A 22,088-nucleotide genomic window follows, 5' to 3' on the forward strand; every position below is an offset into this window, starting at 1 on the left:
CAAGTCAATGGCCGGAAAAGCTCAGTCAATGCCGAAAACTTACTTTTGATTGTCTTTCGCAAAAAAAAGTTACGTTAATGTGTGATTTCACGAAAAAAATATAATATAAGGTCCTTTCTCGCAAAAAAAATTACATTGAGATGTGCTTTCACAAAAAAAATTATATAAGGTCCTTTCTCGCAAAATTTGGGTTATAAAAGGTGTTTTTTAGCAAATTTGCCATATATATAACACAATTTCTTTTTGCGTATTAATTACACTAGTTCTGAAAATTGATTAATTACTACTTTTGGGTCAAACACACAATTAAGTCCATGTCAGATAAAAGAAGAATAACTACACGCAAATCAGCAGGGACGATCCATTTTTCTAAAACTAATTTAATTTGGTCAATGGTGGCCTGGAGTAGTGGAGTACCCACCAGGCATACAAATTTGTCATTCTCCATGTTCTTCGTCAATGTAAGACATTATTCTCAACGCACCTGTGGATTCTATCTTAACAGTTTCGTATAATCTAAGAGTGATGTATTGCCGTATTGGTCTAATGAAGTATAAAAATTGAGAGCACATGTACGTAGCAATTGAAATAATGAAGTCACATGTTAAAAATACTCCACCCCATTTCAATTTTAAGATATGAGTACATAACAACAACTATTTAGAATTTTCCTTTGATTTGGAGTACTTAAACAGTGTTAAACCTAACTCCTGGAAAATATTACTTGATTACAGAAGAAGAAAAAGAAATCTTTCGATTGTTGCTTTAAAGAGAGCCCAAGCTACTTAAACAAATAAATATCAATGGAGATTCAGCATTCCATTTATGGGCATGTGCTGGTAAATTATGGCCATTCAAATTCCTTTTGGAAAGCCATTCTATTATTCCAGATGTACAACGAGTTTTCATAGACTTGACCACTGCCAAGGAAAAATATGGTGACAACCCTCTACATAATTTGGCTGAACGTACTTCCAATGAAGAAGTTGCTATTGAAATAGCAAAATTGCTCATAGATATTTACAAACAAGTGTCATCTGGCATTTCAGAAGATTTACTTCCATGGGTAATGGAGAACAATTATGGTGATACACCTTTGTCATTTGCCATAGCTCATCAATATGAAAAGTTTGCACTATATATCTTGTCATTGGATGAAAGTGGGGTTATTAAAAGTCAGAATAATGTTTTGTTCTTGGCTATCGAGAAGGGATGCCATAAAGTTGCTGAAAAGATTTTAGAGATAGTGGATGACAAAGGTTGGAATCAACTTCTTACTAATCATCATCATCAGAATGTTTTGCATCTTGCACCATTATGCACAAGTGAGTCTACACTTCTCTTAATTTCTATTTTACTAAATTTATGAACAAATATATATATATATATATATATATATATATATATATATATATATATATATATATATAATATATATATATATATATATGATTTTCTCATATTATTAGATCTAAGATTTTACGGATGATATGTCACCATCGTCCACGAATTTAATACAACGTACCAATCAATAATTAATGCATGAATTTTAAAAAAACAATTATCCAAAAAATGATAAATATTCAAATTACAACCACGTTACTAAAATTATTACAATTGTTTTTCAAAATTTACCAAATACTTTGTTGTTATGAAAACACAAAAAGAAATTTAATTCCTCCAACTATTCACAAGTTAAATATACAAATATATACAGAATAGTTTTGGATAGATCATAAGTTATAAGATGAAAGTGCTACCCATTTTTTATAGAAGGGTACATATATAAAGTAGTTAACAATTAAACAACAAGAAAATAATTGCAATTTTCAATAAATTAAAACAAAAGTTAATTACCATAACAATAAACTAATAAAGTAAAAAAGCAAGATAAATGGAAATGACAATATAGTGCAAAGTGAAAAGAAAAAAAAGGAAAATTCAATACTTAGGAGTCGAACTCACTACCTACTGCCCTGGTTAATCGCTCTTTGAGCACATCCAAAAATCATTTAAGCACTCAACTATTTTGTGTTAATAAATTTCACAGATTTGTATTTATTATATATAATTCTGCAAGGTTAATAAATAAATTAAAATGTTGGGTCACGTGATCCATCATGAAAAAATGTATTTTTTGTCACTATTCGTAACTCGTAAGGCATATGCCTCTATCTATGGTACAAATTAGATATTCTCTACGTCGTAGGTTTTTTAAGTTCTATAGACTTTGTTATTTGCCTAAATTCATAACTAACATATATTCATCTATCTAAAAAGGAAAAATTTTCCATTATTACTAGCTAACTTGTTAGAGAGTTTGTCGCGTCAATTACTATATAAGTTGTTATAGAAAAAATATTAATAATTGAATGGAGGAAAAACGCTCTCAACTGAAGAAGCGGATCTCGTCCAACGGAGCAGCAAGAAAGTCAAAAGAAAGGTAGGCGATAACCATGAACAAGATGGTGAAGTCGAGATGGTCGAAGCCATGGATACAGACTTGTTGGTAGGGGAAACTCGTCCTCCCACTGGAATGGGAGAGAATCAAGTGATCTCTTACAGTGCGGCAACGAAAGGAGGCGGTGCGAGACATCGAACACAGGAAGTTATCGTCGAGGAAGAGGATCTGATGTCGGACGACGACCTAGTAGACAATGAGGAAGAAGATGAGAACTGCCCCGTAATCCTATTGTCCAAGGAGGAGAAGGAAAGGCTTAGAAGGCCATGGAAACAATCCCTAATTATCAAACTGTTTGATAAAAGGTTGAGTTATGCAATGCTCATTAGAAGACTGAGGCTAATGTGGAGTCTCAAGGGAGAAATTGCTCTTACCGACGTCGGATGCGCATAATACGTGGTTCGGTTTACCTCATTGGAAGATTACGAATTTGTCATGACTCAAGGTCCATGGATGATAGGTGATAGCTACCTAACGATCCATAAATGGGTACCGAACTTCATCCAGGATGAAGAACCAATCAAGACCTTGACGGCGTGGGTTCAAATTCCGAATTTGTCGGTAGAATATTTTGATAGGGAATTCCTACACCGAATTGGTGCGAAAATCGGCAGAGTGGTACGCATCGATAAAAACACGGAATCAATGGATCGTGGCCAATACATCCGATTTTGCATTGAAGTTAGCCTAGCAAAACCATTACTATCGAAGTTCAGATTGAACGGGCGAGTATGGAGGATTCAATACGAAGGACTACGCCAAATTTTCTTTAAGTGTGGCCACCTTGGCCACAAGGATACAGATTGCCCTAAATTCAGAGACACAACGACTTTGGAGGCAACAGAGACACAAGGTCAAGGAGAGAAACAAAGCACAATGAGCGAGAAGACCACCAAGGTGCAACGACCAGAAGAGAAGGACCAATACGGGACTTGGATGTTGGTCCAAAAACCCCCAAGAAGAACCCATGATAAACCAAAGGGAACCCTAACCAAACACACAGAACCCCAAGGGCAAGGGGGGTCAACTGCCAAAAACGGGGTGGGAAATCAAAAGATCTCCAAGGAGAAAAATCAGGAGCAGTATTAGGAACAAAATAGGAATATTGGACAAGCGGTCAAAGATGGTTCGAGATTTGCGGCTCTAAGTCAAATGGGAGAGGAAGATATCCTAGGAGAAAATATTATGGATATGGAAGGTGCAACAGATTTGGATAGGAATATCACCAGGGAAGATATAAGGGAACAAAATCCTTTAATAGAAGAAGGGAATATTCAAGAAGATACTATTTCTCTAGGCAGCGATTCTATACAAGGAAAACAAAAGATTAGAGAAGGAGATAATTTGGAATATATTCCCACGGTGGAATTGGCATCTAAATCAAATTACGTGGAAAAGAATAGGAGATATTTCAATAACTGGAAACAAGATACCCAAGCTAATGCCAACTCTCAACCGAGTGTGCAGAAGAGTCCCAATTTACCCCTACAAGAACGGAACATCCCTAGTGATACGCTGCATCTAACAAGGGATAAAAAGGTAGCCCTAATCCAAACAAGCCACAACCTCAATATTGAAGGCAAGGAATATTCGATTGAGGGTACTGCAGCACACCTGATCGAAACCCCTACTTCGAGAAAACCCCCGGACATTGCCTCGCAAGGTCTAACCAATGGAAACATGGCCAACCCCGATTACGTTGGAGATCCAAGCCCCACCGGCATATTCAACGTTCATCGACTACACCACGGAGGGACCATTGATGGTCTCCATGCTCCCACTAGTGCACAAAGTGGAACTCCAGATAGACGCGTACCTACCTCCTCGTCACAATCCACCAGACCTAATGGCCACAGTTCAACTCCCAATGGAGTTAGTTCACCTAATGCGCGATCTTCGAACCGCGTATATGGATATTATGCCTGATATTCCTCTGAATATTGTCGATCGATACCCTTCTTTCCCTATGTATAATATGCCCATCAAAATCATGATATGGAATGTGCAAGGTGCAGGTAGCCAGGCTTTCTTGACTATGCTGCGTGAGTTGATCCGGATCAATAAACCGATAGTATTGGCTCTTGTTGAGACCCATATTAGTGGAGATACGACACAAAAAGTATGCGATCGAATTGGCTTCTCAGGAAAATTTTGCGTTGATGCTCAAGGCTTTAGAGGGGGTATTTGGCTTTTTTGGAGGAAGGAATTGGTTACAGTCAGTGTGTTGGACTCTCATTCGCAACACATCACAGTTGAAATCTCGAAAATAGGAGAGCGGCCATGGATTTTCTCGGCCATCTATGCAAGCCCCGATTCTAGCTTAAGGAAAGAATTGTGGGACGCTTTGGAGGAGGCAAAACGGAGATTTACTGGACCATGGATTTTAGGAGGTGATTTCAACGACACCACATCCATGACTGAGAGAGTAGGCATTGGAGGGTCTGAAATGCAAAGTCGATGTTGCAACTTTGCAAACTGGATTGAGTCGAACGGGTTGATCGACCTCCACTATTCGGGACCGAATCATACCTGGTCAAGAGGAGAAACAGAAACCACGTACAAAGCAGCCAGACTGGACCGATTCCTATGTAACGATGAGTGGAGAGTTCGATTCGAGGATGCGGCTGTTCGACACCTACCCAAGTGTAAGTCGGATCACTGCCCAATTATTGTCAGCTCAGGGGGCTTTGCTCCCATCCCTGCTTCCCTTCGTCCCTTTCGGTTTCAAGCGGCATGGCTGAGCCATGCAAAATTTGATGAATTCGTGACCTCAAATTGGGACAAAACAACACCAATAGTCCCTTTCCAAGCAAAATTTGCCGCAAAACTTGATAAGTGGAACCGAGTGACGTTCCATAATATCTTTCGAAAGAAATCAGAGTTGTGGGCAAGAATTGAAGGAGTACAGAAAAGAATGTCGATCAAATGGGATCGGAGGTGGATTAAGCTAGAAGCCAAACTTCACCGAGAGCTAGATGAGGTTCTGCAAGAAGAGGAGATGTTGTGGTTCCAAAAGTCCCGCCTTGAAGCATTAAAAGATGGGGATAGGAACACTAAATACTTCCACCTAGCTACTGTTATTCGGAGACATCGGAATAGAGTGAACATGCTGCAAGATAGTCAAGGGTCATGGGTAACAGACCCGTCTCAACTCAAGGATATGGTAGTTCAATATTGGAAAGATTTGTTACTGAGGAAAATCCCAATTACACCAACACTAATTTCACTAGTGGTGCTTTCCCCCTGATGACATCAAGCGAAGTGGAGGCATTAAACCGTCCTTATGCCCAATGCGAAGTGGTTCTAGCAATCAAAGATATGCAGGCTTTCAAAGCCCCCGGACCGGATGGTTTCCAACCTCTCTTTTACCAAAGATACTGGGATGTGGTAAAAGAAAATGTCACAAAACTGGTTCTAGACGTAGTAAATGGCAGGGAGTTCCCAACTGAGTTGAATAGGGCGTTTCTCGTTTTGATCCCAAAGGTTGATTGCCTGCAAAAAGTGTCTCAATTCCGCCCCATTGGGCTGTGTAATGTGGTCTACAAAGCAGCAGCCAAAGTGTTGGTGAATCGGCTTAAACCAGTGCTGCCATCTCTCACATCACCTACACAATGCAGCTTTGTACCTCGTCGCCAAATCACAGACAATATCATTATTGTACAGGAGATGCTACATTCAATGAGAAAGAAACAAGGAGAAGTAGGGCTCATGGTAACAAAAATAGATTTCGAGAAAGCTTATGATCGATTGAGATGGAGCTTCATTCGTAATTCATTGATGGAACTTCGACTACCGCAAGGCATGGTAGATGTCATCATGATATGTATAACCTCAACGTCGCTCCAGATATTGTGGAATGGTGAAACTACGATTAACTTTGATCCAACTCGGGGAATTCGACAAGGCGATCCGCTATCCCCATATATTTATGTGATATGTATGGAGTGCTTGACCCACTTAATAGAAAAAGTTGTGCAACTGGGAGCGTGGAAGGCAATCAAAGCAAGTCGTAATGGGCCTCTTCTTTCTAACTTAGCCTTCGCGGATGACTTAATACTCTTCAGTGAAGCCTTGGTAGACCAAGCAAAAGTAATAATGGCATGCTTGGATGAATTCTGCGACATGTCAGGGAGCAAGGTGAGTAATGCCAAGTCAAGAGTGTTTTTCTCACGAAACACCAAGGAGGAACATAGACAAGAAATTTGCGGCGAACTCCAAATGGAAGAGACAAGCGATCTAAGAACGTATTTAGGGGTGCCCACAATAAATGGCCGTACCTCTAAACGTGAATATCAATTTTTGGTTGATAAGATTAACAACAAGCTCACTGGATGGAAGTCGAAGATAATATCCCTTGCGGGGAGGGCAACACTTGTTCAATCACCACTTAGCTCTATTCCCTACTACTCAATGCAAACTACAAAGCTTCCCCGAACTACGTGTGATGATATAGATAGAATATCCCGTAGATTCCCGTGGGGAGGTTCTGAAGAACAACGGAAAATTCATTTGGTGGCATGGGAACAAGTCACTAAGGATAAAGAGAATGGAGGTCTCAGACTCCGGAGTATGCGCCAAACCAATGCTGCATTCCTATCAAAGTTGGGGTGGAGGCTCTTAGCTGAACCAAACTCGCTGTGGTCGAAGGTTATGAGGTACAAATACTGTGAAGGAAAATGCTCCGTAGACATGTTCAAACACAAGCCGGGCGCGTCAAATGCTTGGAGAGGTATTGTTGACAATGTGGATGCGTTAAAGCAAGGTATAAGTCTGGCTGTTGGCAACAGAAAGGGCACCTCTTTTTGGTTTGATCGTTGGGCCGACAAACATCCATTGATAGAGGTGGCAACACTCACACCACCTATGGACAACCAAGAGATGACAGTGCAAGATTACTGGGACTCGAACAATGGTTGGAAGTGGGAGAAGTATGCTGATTTTCTACCACCTACAACACTTCAATTAATCGACTCCTTTGAGCTAGTAGATGACGAGGAAGCTGTAGACAAGGTATATTGGAATGGCTCAACTACTGGGAAGTTCACAATCAAATCTTCCCTCAAAATAATTCGAGGAGAACAAGACCTTGGTGCTACCAGGGAATGGAAATTTATTTGGAGGTTGAGAATTCCACAACGGCTACGATTCTTCTTATGGCTTGTTCTCCAGGATCGAGTCATGACAAATGCCAACAGATTTTTGCGACATTTGATGGATAATCCACGGTGCTATGCGTGTGGATATGTAGAAGAGAATATTGAACACGTTCTTCGGTCATGCCCAATTGCCACTTTGATATGGAGGAAGTTCCCAGATTTGAACGATTATGAACTATTCCACAAACCCTTTAGCAAGTGGATTGAAAGCAATATCTTGGAAGATGGGACTCGAGACAAGAGTTGGCGGGTTGTTTTTGTCACCACTTTGTGGTGGCTGTGGAAATGGAGAAACCGCAGAACTTTTGATGAAGAGGCGGAGATACCTGTTGATCAGTTGGGGTTTATAATGGCTCGAGTAAACCAAATACAACTAGACATGAACAACCAAGAGAACATAGAGGGCACTACAATACAACGACGAGATACTTGGGTGAAATGGGAGTATCCAGGCGAAGGGTGGATCAAGTTGAACACGGATGGGGCGTCAAGGGGTAACTTAAGGGCAGCAGGGGCGGGTGGCCTACTCCGTGGAGATCAAGGTGAGATATTGGTCCTATTCGCGGCTAATTTTGGAGTATCAACGAGCACGAAAGCCGAATTCCTAGCAGTGTTGCGTGGCTTGGCTTATGCTTGGAATAAAGGCTTGAAGAGAGTGGTGCTCGAGGTGGACTCTATAATGGTGGTTCAAAGTCTGCTAGGAGACTTAAAATCTAGCTCTCCAAATTATCATATTGTTCGAAGATGTCATGAGATAGTCCGAAGGCAAGAGTGGAAGGTTGTGGTTCAACATTGCTATCGAGAAGCTAACAGAGCGGCAGATTGGCTAGCAAACTACGGTGTGGGTCTCAACCCCAAGCTAGTCATCATGGAGGCGGCCCCGATGGGTCTTCGAACAATTTTATTGGAGGAATTGGGTGGGGTGGCAATGCTTCGACGTGTGCCTGCTATTGCAGCTTGAGGCTAGGTGGTTTGTTAGCTTGCAGTTGTGTTTCGTTTTTGTCTTTAATTTTGTTTTTCGTATTTTCTTTCCTAGTGTAATTTCTTTTTCTTTATTGGAATGTCTCCTCTCTTACACCCAAAAAAAACTATATAAGTTGTTAAAATTTGTCAATTATTACAATAATTAATATCAATGGTTGTCTTATTTCATATTTTGGCTAATTAGTCCACTAGTGACATCATAATTAACCCTTAATTATCAATTAATCATTTTAATTAGTTAATAAAAATAAAATCACCAAAACTACTCGAATTTACACAAATTTTAAATAAATAAAAATCCAAAATTACCAAGATAAAAAATACAAACTTCATGAATACAAAGCAACAATGCAACTAAGAAAAACTAAGCCAACAGGCTACAACAAAAGAACTAACAAGAGCTAAGGCAGACTATCAAGAGCTTCCTAAATCGCCTCGGATACAAGAGATCAATCGGGATACTCCATCCGTCTCAATTTAATAGCCGCACTAAGCTTTCACGGAGTTTATGCGATAATTTCATGTGGTATGCTTATCTATATTCCAAATAGTTTAATAGAAAAGTAGGTATAGTGAGAGATGGCGGAAGAATATTTTTAATTGAATATGAGAGGATATATATGGGGTCATAATTAAGAGTAAAGGGAAGAGAGAAGTAATAAAATATTAGTAGGTCCATGTCATAAAAGAAAATGTGAAATTTAAATTGGGACAGACGTAACTGGAAAGTGTGACAATTAATTTGGGACAAAGTCACGGAGGGAGTATAATTTTGTAAAATAAAAAAGGAAAAATTTAGGGTTTTTTTGCAGGGATTGATCATTTTTTATCATTTTTAATTTTTTTTTTAATTTTTGGGGATTTATTTCCGGGATTATGTATTTGGATTTAAATTTACATTAATTTATTAAAATGATTAAATTATAAGTAAGGGTTAATTATGATGCCATTAGTGGAATACTTGATCATTACATGGACTAAGGCTCCATTCTATTGGACTTATTTGGCTGAACTTATATTATCTGAACTTATCTGAAATTAACTAAACTTATCTAAACTTATCTAAACTCAACTGAACTTATCTGAACTTATTTTATCTGAAAAAAACTTAGGCTGCATTCTATTCACCCGATTTCACTTATTTTTCCTGAACTTATCTTATCTGAACTTAACTGAACTTATCTGAACTCATCAAAACTTATTAGAACTTATCAAAACTTATTGTAGTTATAAATTATACTTGGTCAACCCTTATTTTTTCTGAACTTATCTTATCTGAAATTATCTGAACTTAACTTAACTTATCTGAACTTATTTTTCCTGAAATAAGTGAAAATAAGGTGAACAGAAGATAGCCTTATTTTGTCTGAAATAAACTTATTTGTGTGAATGTCTGGGAAAAAACTTATTTTTGCTGAACTTATATTAACTGAACGTATCTGAACTTATCTAAACTTAATTGAACTTATCTGAACTTATCTGAACTTCACTGAACTTATCTGAACTAAGTCAAAATAAGTCGAACAGAACATAGCCTAAAGTAGCAATTGACATTACTTGTTTCAAAGGTAGGAATTGTCAAATTTTAACAACAAATGTAATAATTGACAAACTCCCTAATGACCTATGTAGTAATTGAAAAAAATTTCATCCAAAAATAAAGTAGCTTGTTAAACACCACCTCATATTACTTAAAACCGCCATATAATTTTGCTCATTCTTCGTAGTTTCCCCCCCTTAATTTTTTTTACTTGCACCATTTGATATTTCACGCTTGCCGATGAAATACTTTAGCCATTAGTATTTCTAATGATACATTAGCTAAACATATAAAAAATTGATATTTTAAAAATATATATCGAGATAAATCTAACAAGATCCCACATAACTTATAATACATTATGATATGAAGTATATCAAAAAAAATAATAAAAGAGAGTGTGAGAAAAGTGTAAAATTGTAAATGCTGCAGCTGAAAAAAAAGAAAAAAAGGAGGATGTATATCTCAATACCGACTACGGAGTACAACTCAATGGTATATCTCAACTAGTTTAGGGTTGTTGCACGGGCAACTACTAAAATAATTTATTATTTAATAGTAACTAAAAGACTTGTGATATTAGGAAAACGTGAGAGTAAAAAGGATATATGAAAAAGTATAAATTCAAAGTTGTGTAAAAAAAATATTCAAATGAACTAAAATTGCATATTACTATGCAAAGTTAAAAATTATAGTGGTTTACTTGTATGTAGAATGATCTAACAACGTTACCAAAAGCCGAATGACTCAAGACTAATTTTCGAAAAGACCCGAGAATAACCGAGTTAGTCAAATACAAACATATTTTGAATTGAGTAAAATCTTGATAAATAAACTTATATGTTAGTCTACTTACCATGTATTATTTTTTTGATTAACATTCTTACTATTACCCTATTAATAGTAGACTAACATTAGAAGTTCATTTATCAATATTTTTTATATTTCTTATCAGATTAAAAAGTTATAATAATACATATATAAAATTATATCATAAAGGAAAACATATTATTGATTTAGCTTTCCTCCAATAATATATTATGGAGTACACATCTATGGTAATTAAATTATATTTTTATCTTAGTTTCCTAAAATAACGTAATGTAATTTATTTATTTTAAAGTACAAAAATAAAAAAATATTTTGGCGGAAAAAAATAGCACCAGGAAATGACACATGTCATTCCTGGTGTCTCTTTTAGTATATAGTAATAGATACGGTCACATCTAATTAACAAAGCCGAAAAGGGATGGTTGTGGGGATGAAAAAAAATATATTTCATGCCAAAAAATATAACATTTTATATTAAAATTGGTTTTTTAAATAGCCCCCTCATTTACTTATTTTTTTATACACACTTAGGTCACGTTCTTCTGAGGATTATTTGATTGAACTGTACTAAATTGAATTGAACTTAATAAATAGTAAATAATAATAATAAATAATGAATAATAAATAAATAATTATTTAATAATAAATAATAAGTAATAAATAATAAATAATAATAAAATAGCAATAGTAATAGTAATAATAATAATAATAATAATAATAATAATAATAATAATAATAATAATAATAGATAAATAAATAAATAAAGAAGAACACTATAATATAATAATAGTACCTTTTACATTATAATAATAAACAAAATAATAAAATAAGATTATTAAAAACGAAGATGAACACGACGCCATTTTTTTGAGCTGAATTGAATGAAATTGATTGGAGCCAAACTGAACTAAACCAAACTAAAATGAACTGAACTAAACTAAACTTAATGAAGTTGAACTGAACTAAATGGAGCTGAACATAACTGAACTGAATGGAACTGAAATTGATTCCAAAAGAATAGGGCCTTATCATGCTTAGAAGTAATAAATGTTTTATTAACAATCTTTGTTTACTAACATTCCCTCAAAAAAATATCTTTGTTTACTAACAGAGGACTTTTGTTCACGGCTTATTGAAAGACACCCGGAGTTACTCACAAGAGTGGACAAAGGGGGGGCTTCTGTATTGCACAATTGGATAATAAAAAACGGTGAAGTATGGCTCTTCGAATACATTTTAAACAGCAAATTGAAGAGTACTTTTGTGAAACTTATTGGTGATGCAGATTACAATGACAGAAACAATCCTTTCCATATTGCGGCCACTACAAACCATGAAGCAACAAACCAAGTTGTAAAGATCCTTGTTGAAGCTTACAAAGAAGATAAACCTAGTTGGGTTGTCAATGCTATAGGTATGTTGCCATGGTTTGCAAAGAATAAAGCATATGAAGGACCTTTGCAATTGGCCATACGCAACCAAAATGAAGAACTTGCGTTAGACTTATTGAGACTACACAAGGATGTTAATGATATTAGTAAACTACTCGATTATTACGAGCCACCGCATACTACTTTGTTTCTAGCTGTACAGAACAATTGCTCTGAAGTAGCTGAATATATAATGTCAAGATTGGATAGGAAAAGTTGGACCAAATATCTTAAGGATTCCTCTGATGGCCGTAATATAATGCATCTAGTTCCAAGTTTGACAGGTAAGATTCGATCTCTACTCTCATATTCATCGCTTCAAATAGTCCTTATTTTACACACTCCTTCCGTTTTTTTATGTTCCCATTTACTGTAGACTTTTGTTCGAATAGTGATGAATTGATGATAGAGTGTAAGAAAAAGGTGGAAAAAGAAAGAGAGATGTAATAAATTAATGCGTAATAGTGGTTAGAGTAGGAGAGATATGATGAAAAGGTGAATTATTATGGCAAAAGGGGTAAGATGGTAAAAAAAATTGATTGTCAAACATAGTATAAAGTAGAAGTAGAAACATAAAAAATGACACCTCTTTTTGGAAAGTGTATACATTAAAAAAAGGAGGGAGTATCTTATTTTAGCCCCCAATAAAACTTGATATCCTTTTGGCAATATTGATATTGAGTTAAAATTTTTATATTATAGTATCTCTGTATTTTATTCATTGTGTTATTTGTTTATTGCAATCTTGAAATAAGCTCAACAATGCTTCCTTTACTAACTTTTGGTAAAACAAATTAAAAGCAGATGAAAAGTTCGGGACATGGCTAGTAAAAGAAGTTCCAGAACTCATCACCCAACAAGATGCCAATAGACAATCAGCTTGGGAAAAAGCACATGAAATTGGTCATGCATGGTTTATAAAAGCAATTTTGGAGAAGGATCCATCTGTGTTTGATCGTGCACCCTTGGTTTGGACTAAAGCATGTGAGAACGGTCATGTATTAGCTCTTTGTGCCTTCATCAACCATAACCCCGAAGAGTTTAGAGATCTTTGTATTGAATATAAGGATTCTCCTTTGCATCACATAAAACTCAAAAAATTTACTGGGTATGAAAAGTTTCTCAAGATTACACCCATGAAGGAATTTATCAATCTTCAAGATTCAAAAGGGGCAACACCTTTACACAAAGCAATACGAAATAAAGATTTATTGTTGACAGAAACGTTACTCACCATGGATAAGATAATGTATAATATTTTGGATGATGCAAATGTATCTGCCATAGATCTGCTTGCTGAAGAATGTGACAACAACCAGACATGGGTATGATTTCTTTCTAAAAAAAATTCAAATTAACTTTTATTTTATTTTTTGCTACGTAAAAGGAGAAAATACCTTATCAATTTGGTACCTTATCAATTTCAGCTACTACCTTTTAATTGCAACTAACTTAACCTTTTGCATCCATATATTTCATTCACATTTTCCAAATACAACCTTTTTTCATCCATATATTCGTCACAGTTGCAAAATATAGCCTTATTCAAGCTTTAAACACCAGTTTTATATACGCAACCTTATTTCAGTAAGATCTATTGGAAATGAATAATGTGGAAAAACTTTTTTTTTATCATTATGTCAAAATTACATGAATTATATTTACTGTTGGATGGTATGACATCCATTGTAAAATACAGGACCGGATGTGCAAAAGAATTGGACTTGACCCGAGGATTAAAACGACATATTTCAAAGATAAGACGAATTTGTTAGATGTGCGAAACTCTCTATTCATAGTAGCGGCCTTACTAGCGACCATTACGTTCACCGCTGGGTTCACTCTCCCTGGTGGATTCAATCAAGAAATTGGAGCAGCACTGTTGGGGAATAAGCCAGCTTTCCTAGTATTTTTGGTATCTGATGCATTGGCCTTGTTTTTTTCGATGTTGGTATTGATTTTTCTCACATGGTCCATGGTTTTCGATGCCAGTAAATCATTGGTATTAATTGATCGGAGCATGGTGTTACTCCGTTTATCATTTAATTTCACCTTAGTGGCGTTCATGACTGGTGTATACGTTGTCATAGCTCCAATGTCATTGTGGGCAGCTATTCTTATTATTGTCATTATGAGCTCCGTCATTGGAATTTCAATCAACAAGAATATCTTGTATGATTTTCCAGAGTATATATGCAAGTTCATCCCTACGCCAAAGAAAAAGCAAACAGATCAAATCCGTGATGTGGAAATGGTAAGCTCTATTATGCCATTATTTTATAATACTTCATGATATCATTTTCTTCCTCTGTTCTATAATGTTCCTCATGTTTACTATTTATATGAAATTTTTTTAAAGGGTAATGATAAAGGTCGCAAGTTGCGACAACATTTTGTTGTCGCAATCATGCGTATCAGATTCTAAATGGTACATATAGACGCAACATAGGCCATGCGTCATCAAAGTATTTTTTACTATCAATGCTATATTTTTATTGTGAAAATATGTAAATAAGGTAGTCGATACAAAAAAGAAAATAAATATTTATTATATTTATAATAAATTAGAATATTAAGATTTTCTTACCTTTTTAGTAGCATGTATAATAGATTAATAAGTTAAATATTTTTGTTTCCAATTATGTTGATGACACATAAACATGCCACGTCATCATTGTGACACAACTTAAAGGTCGCAAGTTGCTGAGCTACATTTATCATTTTAGAATTTTAAAAACTTTGATCATAATTAGTGGTATAAAGAATAGAAAAAATATTAACTTGTAAGATCTCATCGCATTCTTTTTAATGTAAATTTTCTAAATATCAAATTTTTATAATTTTTACTAATGCGAAATAAAAACTATTAATGATCAAATTAGTGCACTCTGGAGACGCGCATAATGGAAAAGTGAGGAACTTTATGGAAGGGGGAGTACAGTATACCAAGAAAGTGGTGGTAAAAGGTATATACACGTATCAATTAGCCACTAATGATCAAGTCTATGTTTGAATTGCAGGGCACCCCTAATGAACAAGATCACTTGCTTGGTCGTCATGGGGAGGACTCAAACGAAGGTTTTCGTACTGCTAGCCATACATAGGAGACCTTAGACGCGGAAGTGTAAAGAATGCAAGTAGATCAAGTCTATGTTTGAATTGCATGGAATCCCTAATGAACAAGATCATTAATTCCATGATGCTTAGTCGTCGTGGGGAGGACACAAAATATCAATGGCCTTCGAACTGGGATGTTGAAAACATTGTAACTTTTTGTTGAACACTAGTTTGCTTATATCAATGTAAATTTTTGTTGAACACTAGTTTTCTTATACCAGTGTAACATTTTCTTTAAAAAATCATGATTCATCCATGTTGATTGTTACTAATACAAAATATATTTTTGCAATATTTTAATTTTCATGATGTCAATTTCCAAGTTATGATCAAAGCGATATTGATGGTGAAGAAATATTTCAATGGATGTAGTGCCAAGTTTTTCACAATAAATAACTTGGAGGAATCCATATTTGATGTACATACATATTTGTGCATAGGGCTGCAAATGACCATCGTCGAGTAGAGTATGAATGCATTCGAGCTAAGCTTGTTTAGAAATATTGATGTACGGGCATGTTCTAACTTGAACGATCTTTTGATTTCTTTGTTCGAACATGGCTCGTTTAGAAATATACTTGACGGGCTCATCTTGAGCTTGCTCGTTTTTTTTGAGCTCAAATCAAAATCAAACGAGTTTTAAATAAACTTTAGCAAATAAGTCCTCATGACCATAAGTGTAACACCCTAATAATTCCCTTCTTTTATTAAACTTTTTTCTTGAATAAATAAAAGTAATTACTAAAGTATTACCGCCACCATGATAATGGTTAAGGCTTGTATCAGAATTTTTCAGCGGAACTAAATATACAAACTAACTTTGAAAAGTGAAACTTGAAATAAAAGTCTTACAACATTTTTTTAAGGTAAAATTAGTTCATTAATAAAATAGTCATACGACATCTACAATAGAAATCAAAACTAAGAAATACAAAACAACTTGAATCAAACAAAATTTTAATCCGGCAAAACCACGACCGGTGTGGATGAGATCTGACAATGATGGATACCCTCTTTCACATCGTTGTTTGATACAGCCTTCAACGAGGGGGTCTTTTGATCTGTTGTAGCATTGGGATTGAATTAAATTCGATTTAATTGATTGTAGATGTAGATTTGACATCCGTTGTAACACCGCATAACTCTTCATCAATAAATCAACTTTTCCGGCAAAATTAATAACATAGCCCCAAACTCTCACAAGGAGAGAGATAAAACCCAATAAATGGGTAGAGATAACCCAATAAATTGGTAAAAAAAAACTCTCCAATAGGGAGAGAATGGAGTTTTTATTCCGAACATAAAATAAAAAGCTAGAAAAAAACAAGAAAATAGGGGCTTACCATCAACCTAATGGTTGGTGGTAGCCCCTAAAAAAATAGGGTTCTGAAGGAGGAAGAGAGAAAAGAGAGAGAGGAAAAAAAAGGAGAGGAGCGGCGACTATTGGTTATTTTAAGCAATTAGGTACTCTCAAAATAAATTAAAGTCTTACAACTTGGAACCTTTAAGGCCCACAAAACGTGTAACCCAAAATTTTTAAAAGCATTTAAATAATTTAACTATATAATACATTCAACTTACATTACAAGAATCCAATGCATTAAATAAAACACTTAAGACTCAAACCCCGAATGAAGAATGTCAAGCAATGCTTCTTCCTTCATGACACATGTTGATTGTTCACCATAATTGTAAGTGTAAAATATGCGTTGTCACAGGATCAATAAGAAATAAGCCATGACCAAAACAAATAGGAAAGCACAAATCAGCAAAGCTGAGTATTTACCTGGAATAGAAATGCTACTAATATGCTTTACTTGAAATACTAAAACTTTGGTCACATCAACAACTTCACTTCCTTAACAATTCATCATACATGTCATTCGTTAAAAAAATGATACTCTTGACTTTATTATTGACCATACTATTAAATAAAACTCTTTATCCTTATGTTACAGGAATAATAAATAAATTAACAAGATTCATTGAGTTATCTTATGAGCATGTATATTGCATATTTCTTTTAATAAGGTAAGATGAAAGACCTTACTAAAACGACATCTGTTGCAGGTTTACAGGTCAACCAGCTTAGCTACGCAGGCCAACGCTTGAGAGTAAAGGAAAATAAGGGAATCCCAACCCCCAAACACAAACAAATGGCGAGACTTGAACTTCTCACCTCCATACCACACGGTGAGTGCTCCACCATCTCCACCGTAATATTTTTTTCGCTTATGTACGAAGTATTTTTTGTTCTTAAGGTGCAATATACTCATTGTGCCCAATGGTCCAATCTATAAATTTCTATATTTACTTGTTTTATTTAAGGTAATTGCATTGTTTACTTGATTTTGTATATTGTATAAATGCACTACCTTGATTGCAATGAAAGATGATACGGAATTTCCATTTTTTTTGTTGACGGGAAAAGTGTGGCTCTTATTCAATCAAATTCTTGTCCATAAGGACAAGAGGTAGAATTGTTGGTGGGCAATCCTCAAGCCATACCAGTTCCTCCTCAAATGAGATAGAGAGGCTAGCCATTGCATGGGCCACTTTGTTACAACTTCTTTTAGCAAAATAGAAACTACAGTCATAAAACTTAGATGCATAGATTAAAATATCGTTCACGATCCTCTGTGTTCTTGATCTTTCCCTCCTTGTCGCTTAAAGCATATGAGCAAGGTTGAGGAAATCTGTCTCAACATCCATTAGTCTAAAGCCTGCCTCGTAGGCCAGTTTTAGTCCAAACAAAACAGCAGCAGCTTCGGCTTCTTGAGCCTGCAGCCAAAAGGATGTCTCCCACACTGTCCTGTACCACCACACCCAAGCCCACCTTCCCATCCTCCCTCAGAGCCGCATCTGAATTCAATTTTGCGCGTCCAGCAAGGGGTGCTTGCCACACCAAATTAAACACTCATTTCAGTACTCACATTTGGGCCCGCTTCTCTTACCAATGCAACCTCATGCTCGCCCAGGTAATTCAAGGTCTTTGTGCACACTATTCTTCGGTCCATTTTCTTCCTATCAAAGACCCATTGATTGCGTGAATTCAAGTTCTGCCACACAAACATCAAAACCAGCTCCCAAGACCGTTGTACCTTACACTTTTATGCTGTCAACTTGCACCATGCCACAAAATCATGCTCCCATTCAATGGTTTCCAACTGCAAAGGGGACATTCTCCATAAGGTTTGTGCCTCCTTGCATAGTAGAGCCATATGTACCACTATCTCATATCCTTCCCCACACCTCGGACATGTTCTGTCAACTTGCATACCCCTCCTTACTAGCACATCCATAGTAGGAAGTCCGTTTCTCACCGCTCTCCACACTATATTCTTTACCTTTTAGGGCACGTTGGCCTTCCATATTCTGCTCCATATCTGTTGCCTTTCATGGGAAGTGGACGAGCTTTCATGCCCCTTGCAGCGCTCCACCTGAAGGTGGTATGGACTCGTACTGTGAAATCTCCTTGCTTCGTATGTGACCAAGAGATAACATCACCTTGGTTGTTTTCAGCTAGTTCCATGCACTTTAGTGCCTCCAGTTCCTCATCAGTAATGATTCCTTCAAGAGCCTGCATTTCCAAGTTATTGTTCTCTTTGCTCCCCCACTCGCATACAAGGCTATGTTCAGTTTCTATAGAAGGTGGTGATGACAGGATGCGACCACCCAGAAGACCTTTGATCCATGCGTCCTCCCAGATACGTACCTCCCTTCCACTTCTTACCACCCATCTTGCCCCCGCCCTGATCAACTCTCGGGCTAACATAATTGACCGCCAAGTATAGCTCGAATTCGGAGGTACCTTCGCCTCCCAAATTATGGTTCTTGGGAAGTATTTCCCCTTGAGGATCGTTGCTGCAAAGGAGTTGGGATTATAGATTATCCTCCACAGTTGCTTTGCCAATAGTGCTGCATTGAAGGAGCTCAGGTCTCGCATTCCCGGTCCACCCGTTTCTTTCGCCTGACACAACTTCTCCCAACTTATAAGGGCAAGCTTCCTTTCATCCCCTTTTTGGCCCCACCAGAAATTACGGCAAAGAGAGTTCATGTTGTTGAAGACCCCTTCCGGTAGCTTAAAACATGGCATTGCATACGTTGGGATTGCATGGGCTACAGACTCCAATAGTACTTCCCTTCCGGCTCTCGATAAATACCTTTCCTTCCATCCTTTTATCCTTTTCCACATTCGAGCTTGGATTACCTGGAAAACAAATTTCTTGGATCTACCAACATAAGTAGGTAGCCCTAGATATTTTTCGTGCTTAGTTACGGCCGTAAAATTTAACTTTGACTGAAGCATATTCTGCATATTAGTACAAACATTACGACTAAACGAGACCTCCGATTTTCCCAAATTAATATTTTGACCCGAAGCTGCTTCATAAGTGTTGAGGATGTCAATAATAGTCTCTGCTTTCGAATCACATGCCCTCGTAAACAGGAGACTATCATCTGCAAAGAAAATGTGAGAGATAGTGTAATAACTCGTATTTTTCTGTATTTATAAATATATTTTATTATATTTATAAAGTATTTTGTTATATTTAAAAAGGATTTTTATTAATTTAATTCCATTTAATGAGAATTAAATGCATTTTATTTTTAATTAATTTAATTATTATTTAATTACGAAAACCGTATTTTTATTAAATAGATTCAACGAATTTATTGAATCGGGATTTGTTGGGTCGTATTTTGAAAACGAATTTAATTTCATTAAAGCCCAGTTAAATTTCCATGATCAAACCCATCAAAGCTTGCAAGGATTGATTTTAAATTGAGCCCAGAAGGAAGCCCAACTCAAACTACCAAAACCTAGCCCATGTGGGAGAGAAAAACTATAAATGCACCCCCTCATTAAACACTCACAAAATTTTCAGCAATCTCTCTCTCTCTCTCTATCTCTCTCTCTCTCTCCTTGCGGCACACACACCCCTTGTCCGTCCCCTTTCTTGCAGCCCAAGGCACGAGCGTTTGCTCGTGTGCCCTTGCCTCGCCTCTCCCCGCAGCCCCGCAGCGCCCACCCGTCGCGCTGCTGCTGCTGCATTGCGCGCCCATCACTCGTGTGCTCCCTCTCTTGCCTAGCACTCGCGTGCCCTCTCCCTCTCTCGCCCAGAACTTCGCGTGCCCTCGCCCAGCCTCGTCGCTGCATCGCGCCTACGCTGTGCGCTCTGCTTGTGTGCGCTGCCCGCGTGCGGTGCGTGTGTGTTGTTGTTGTTGTTGCTCGATGCCCCACACACACAACACATCAATTGTTGTGTGTGTGTGTGTGTGTGTTGTTGATTGGTGATAATCAATTGTATACTTTTAAACTTTAATTTCAGTTTTTAAATTGTTTTAATTATTATGATTATTATTATTGTTTTGGATTATTTAAATGGTTGGGAACGGTTATGAAAACCGTGTTTAAATGTTTTCGTATTTGAATTGATGGGATTGATTTTTGATGATTGAAATTATTATTTTCAAATTTAATGAATTAATAAAGTGTCAATTTTTAAGGTCAAAACATGGTTTTAGGATGACCTATTATTAGGGTTTTAATTCTAATTGATTAGGCGATTGATTCACATGATTTAATGACAATTTAAATTATGGGAATCAACTTAAATTTTCAGATTGTTTTAAGTTTTAAAAAAGTTGGTTTTTAATGGTTTTAAAACTAAAAAGTCAATGTTTTTATGCTAGGACTTGAGTTGACTATTTGAGACTATTAATTTAATGAATAACGGTTAATTTCTAATTAAACTAAGGGTTTTAGTTTTTTAAATAGTTAATGGAAATTTAGTAAACATGATTAATAATTTAGTTTCTCCTTTGTGTTTATAGGAGGTGATTTCTAGTGAGCCGTGATTCGCACAGTGGTCCCCGTACTTAGGTATTCCAGGTACGTAAAAGACTAGGGTGACTACCCATCCCTTGAGGACTTTGTGAAGTGTATTGAATGCGAATCATGTGAACTTATGTGTTGGAAATTCACGTTTGATGATTGGGAATGAATATGTTATTATATATGGATTTATGTTTGATATTGAGAACGAACATGTTATTATTATTATGGAATCTAGTTTGATGTGTGAACAAGCATGTGATTATTATTATTGAATCTATGTGAACGAGCATGTTATGAATTGAATTATGCTTTATAGATTATTTTGAACTATCATGTTGTGGACTTTTATAATCGTTGAATTATGTCAAGCATGTTGTTCAAGTTGGGTTGCATGTATGAGTATTGCGCATGCAAGTTATTATTATGCTATAGTACGGGATGTCTAGCATATGTTGAGCCTATTGAATATTGCCGGAGTGCATTGTCTATTCTACCAAGGGGTAAAATATATTTAGAGAGTCTATGTGAATTAACTAAGGACAATTCGTGCTAAGGGCACACCCCGGTTGTTAATGGGAAATGTCGGGTTATCTCAAACAGTGTTTTTGAGAAGGAACAATGGGAGTAATTTCACTTCAGTCCTATGTTTGATCACAAGTCCTAAAGGATTAAAATGAAGTGTCATGGTTGAGTTGTTTAATTTTTTGCATGTTATGTCTTGTGTAGA

The 22,088-nt window shown here is 36.3% G+C and overlaps 1 protein-coding gene across 1 annotated transcript; it reads left to right on the plus strand.

The window, feature by feature from the left end:
* The first annotated feature begins 737 nt into the window (after positions 1–737).
* Positions 738–15,803, plus strand: LOC130460115 (ankyrin repeat-containing protein At5g02620-like). Its single transcript, XM_056827774.1, has 5 exons — positions 738–1,325; positions 12,084–12,686; positions 13,207–13,727; positions 14,102–14,656; positions 15,423–15,803. The coding sequence occupies exons 1-5, from the start codon at positions 1,070–1,072 to the stop codon at positions 15,504–15,506; spliced, it is 2,019 nt and encodes a 672-aa protein (XP_056683752.1). The 5' UTR covers positions 738–1,069; the 3' UTR covers positions 15,507–15,803.
* The last annotated feature ends 6,285 nt before the right edge of the window (positions 15,804–22,088 follow it).

This window comes from Spinacia oleracea, chromosome 4 (genome assembly GCF_020520425.1).
Source record: "Spinacia oleracea cultivar Varoflay chromosome 4, BTI_SOV_V1, whole genome shotgun sequence".
Lineage (NCBI taxonomy): Eukaryota > Viridiplantae > Streptophyta > Magnoliopsida > Caryophyllales > Amaranthaceae > Spinacia > Spinacia oleracea.

Bases quoted from the DNA above. Each gene is read 5' to 3' on its own strand.
- LOC130460115 (XM_056827774.1), top strand. From the start codon at position 1,070: ATGGAGAACAATTATGGTGATACACCTTTGTCATTTGCCATAGCTCAT. The intron at 1,326-12,083 runs GTGAGTCTACAC...GTTTACTAACAG, and splicing joins TCTTGCACCATTATGCACAA to AGGACTTTTGTTCACGGCTT. The intron at 13,728-14,101 runs GTATGATTTCTT...TGTAAAATACAG, and splicing joins GTGACAACAACCAGACATGG to GACCGGATGTGCAAAAGAAT.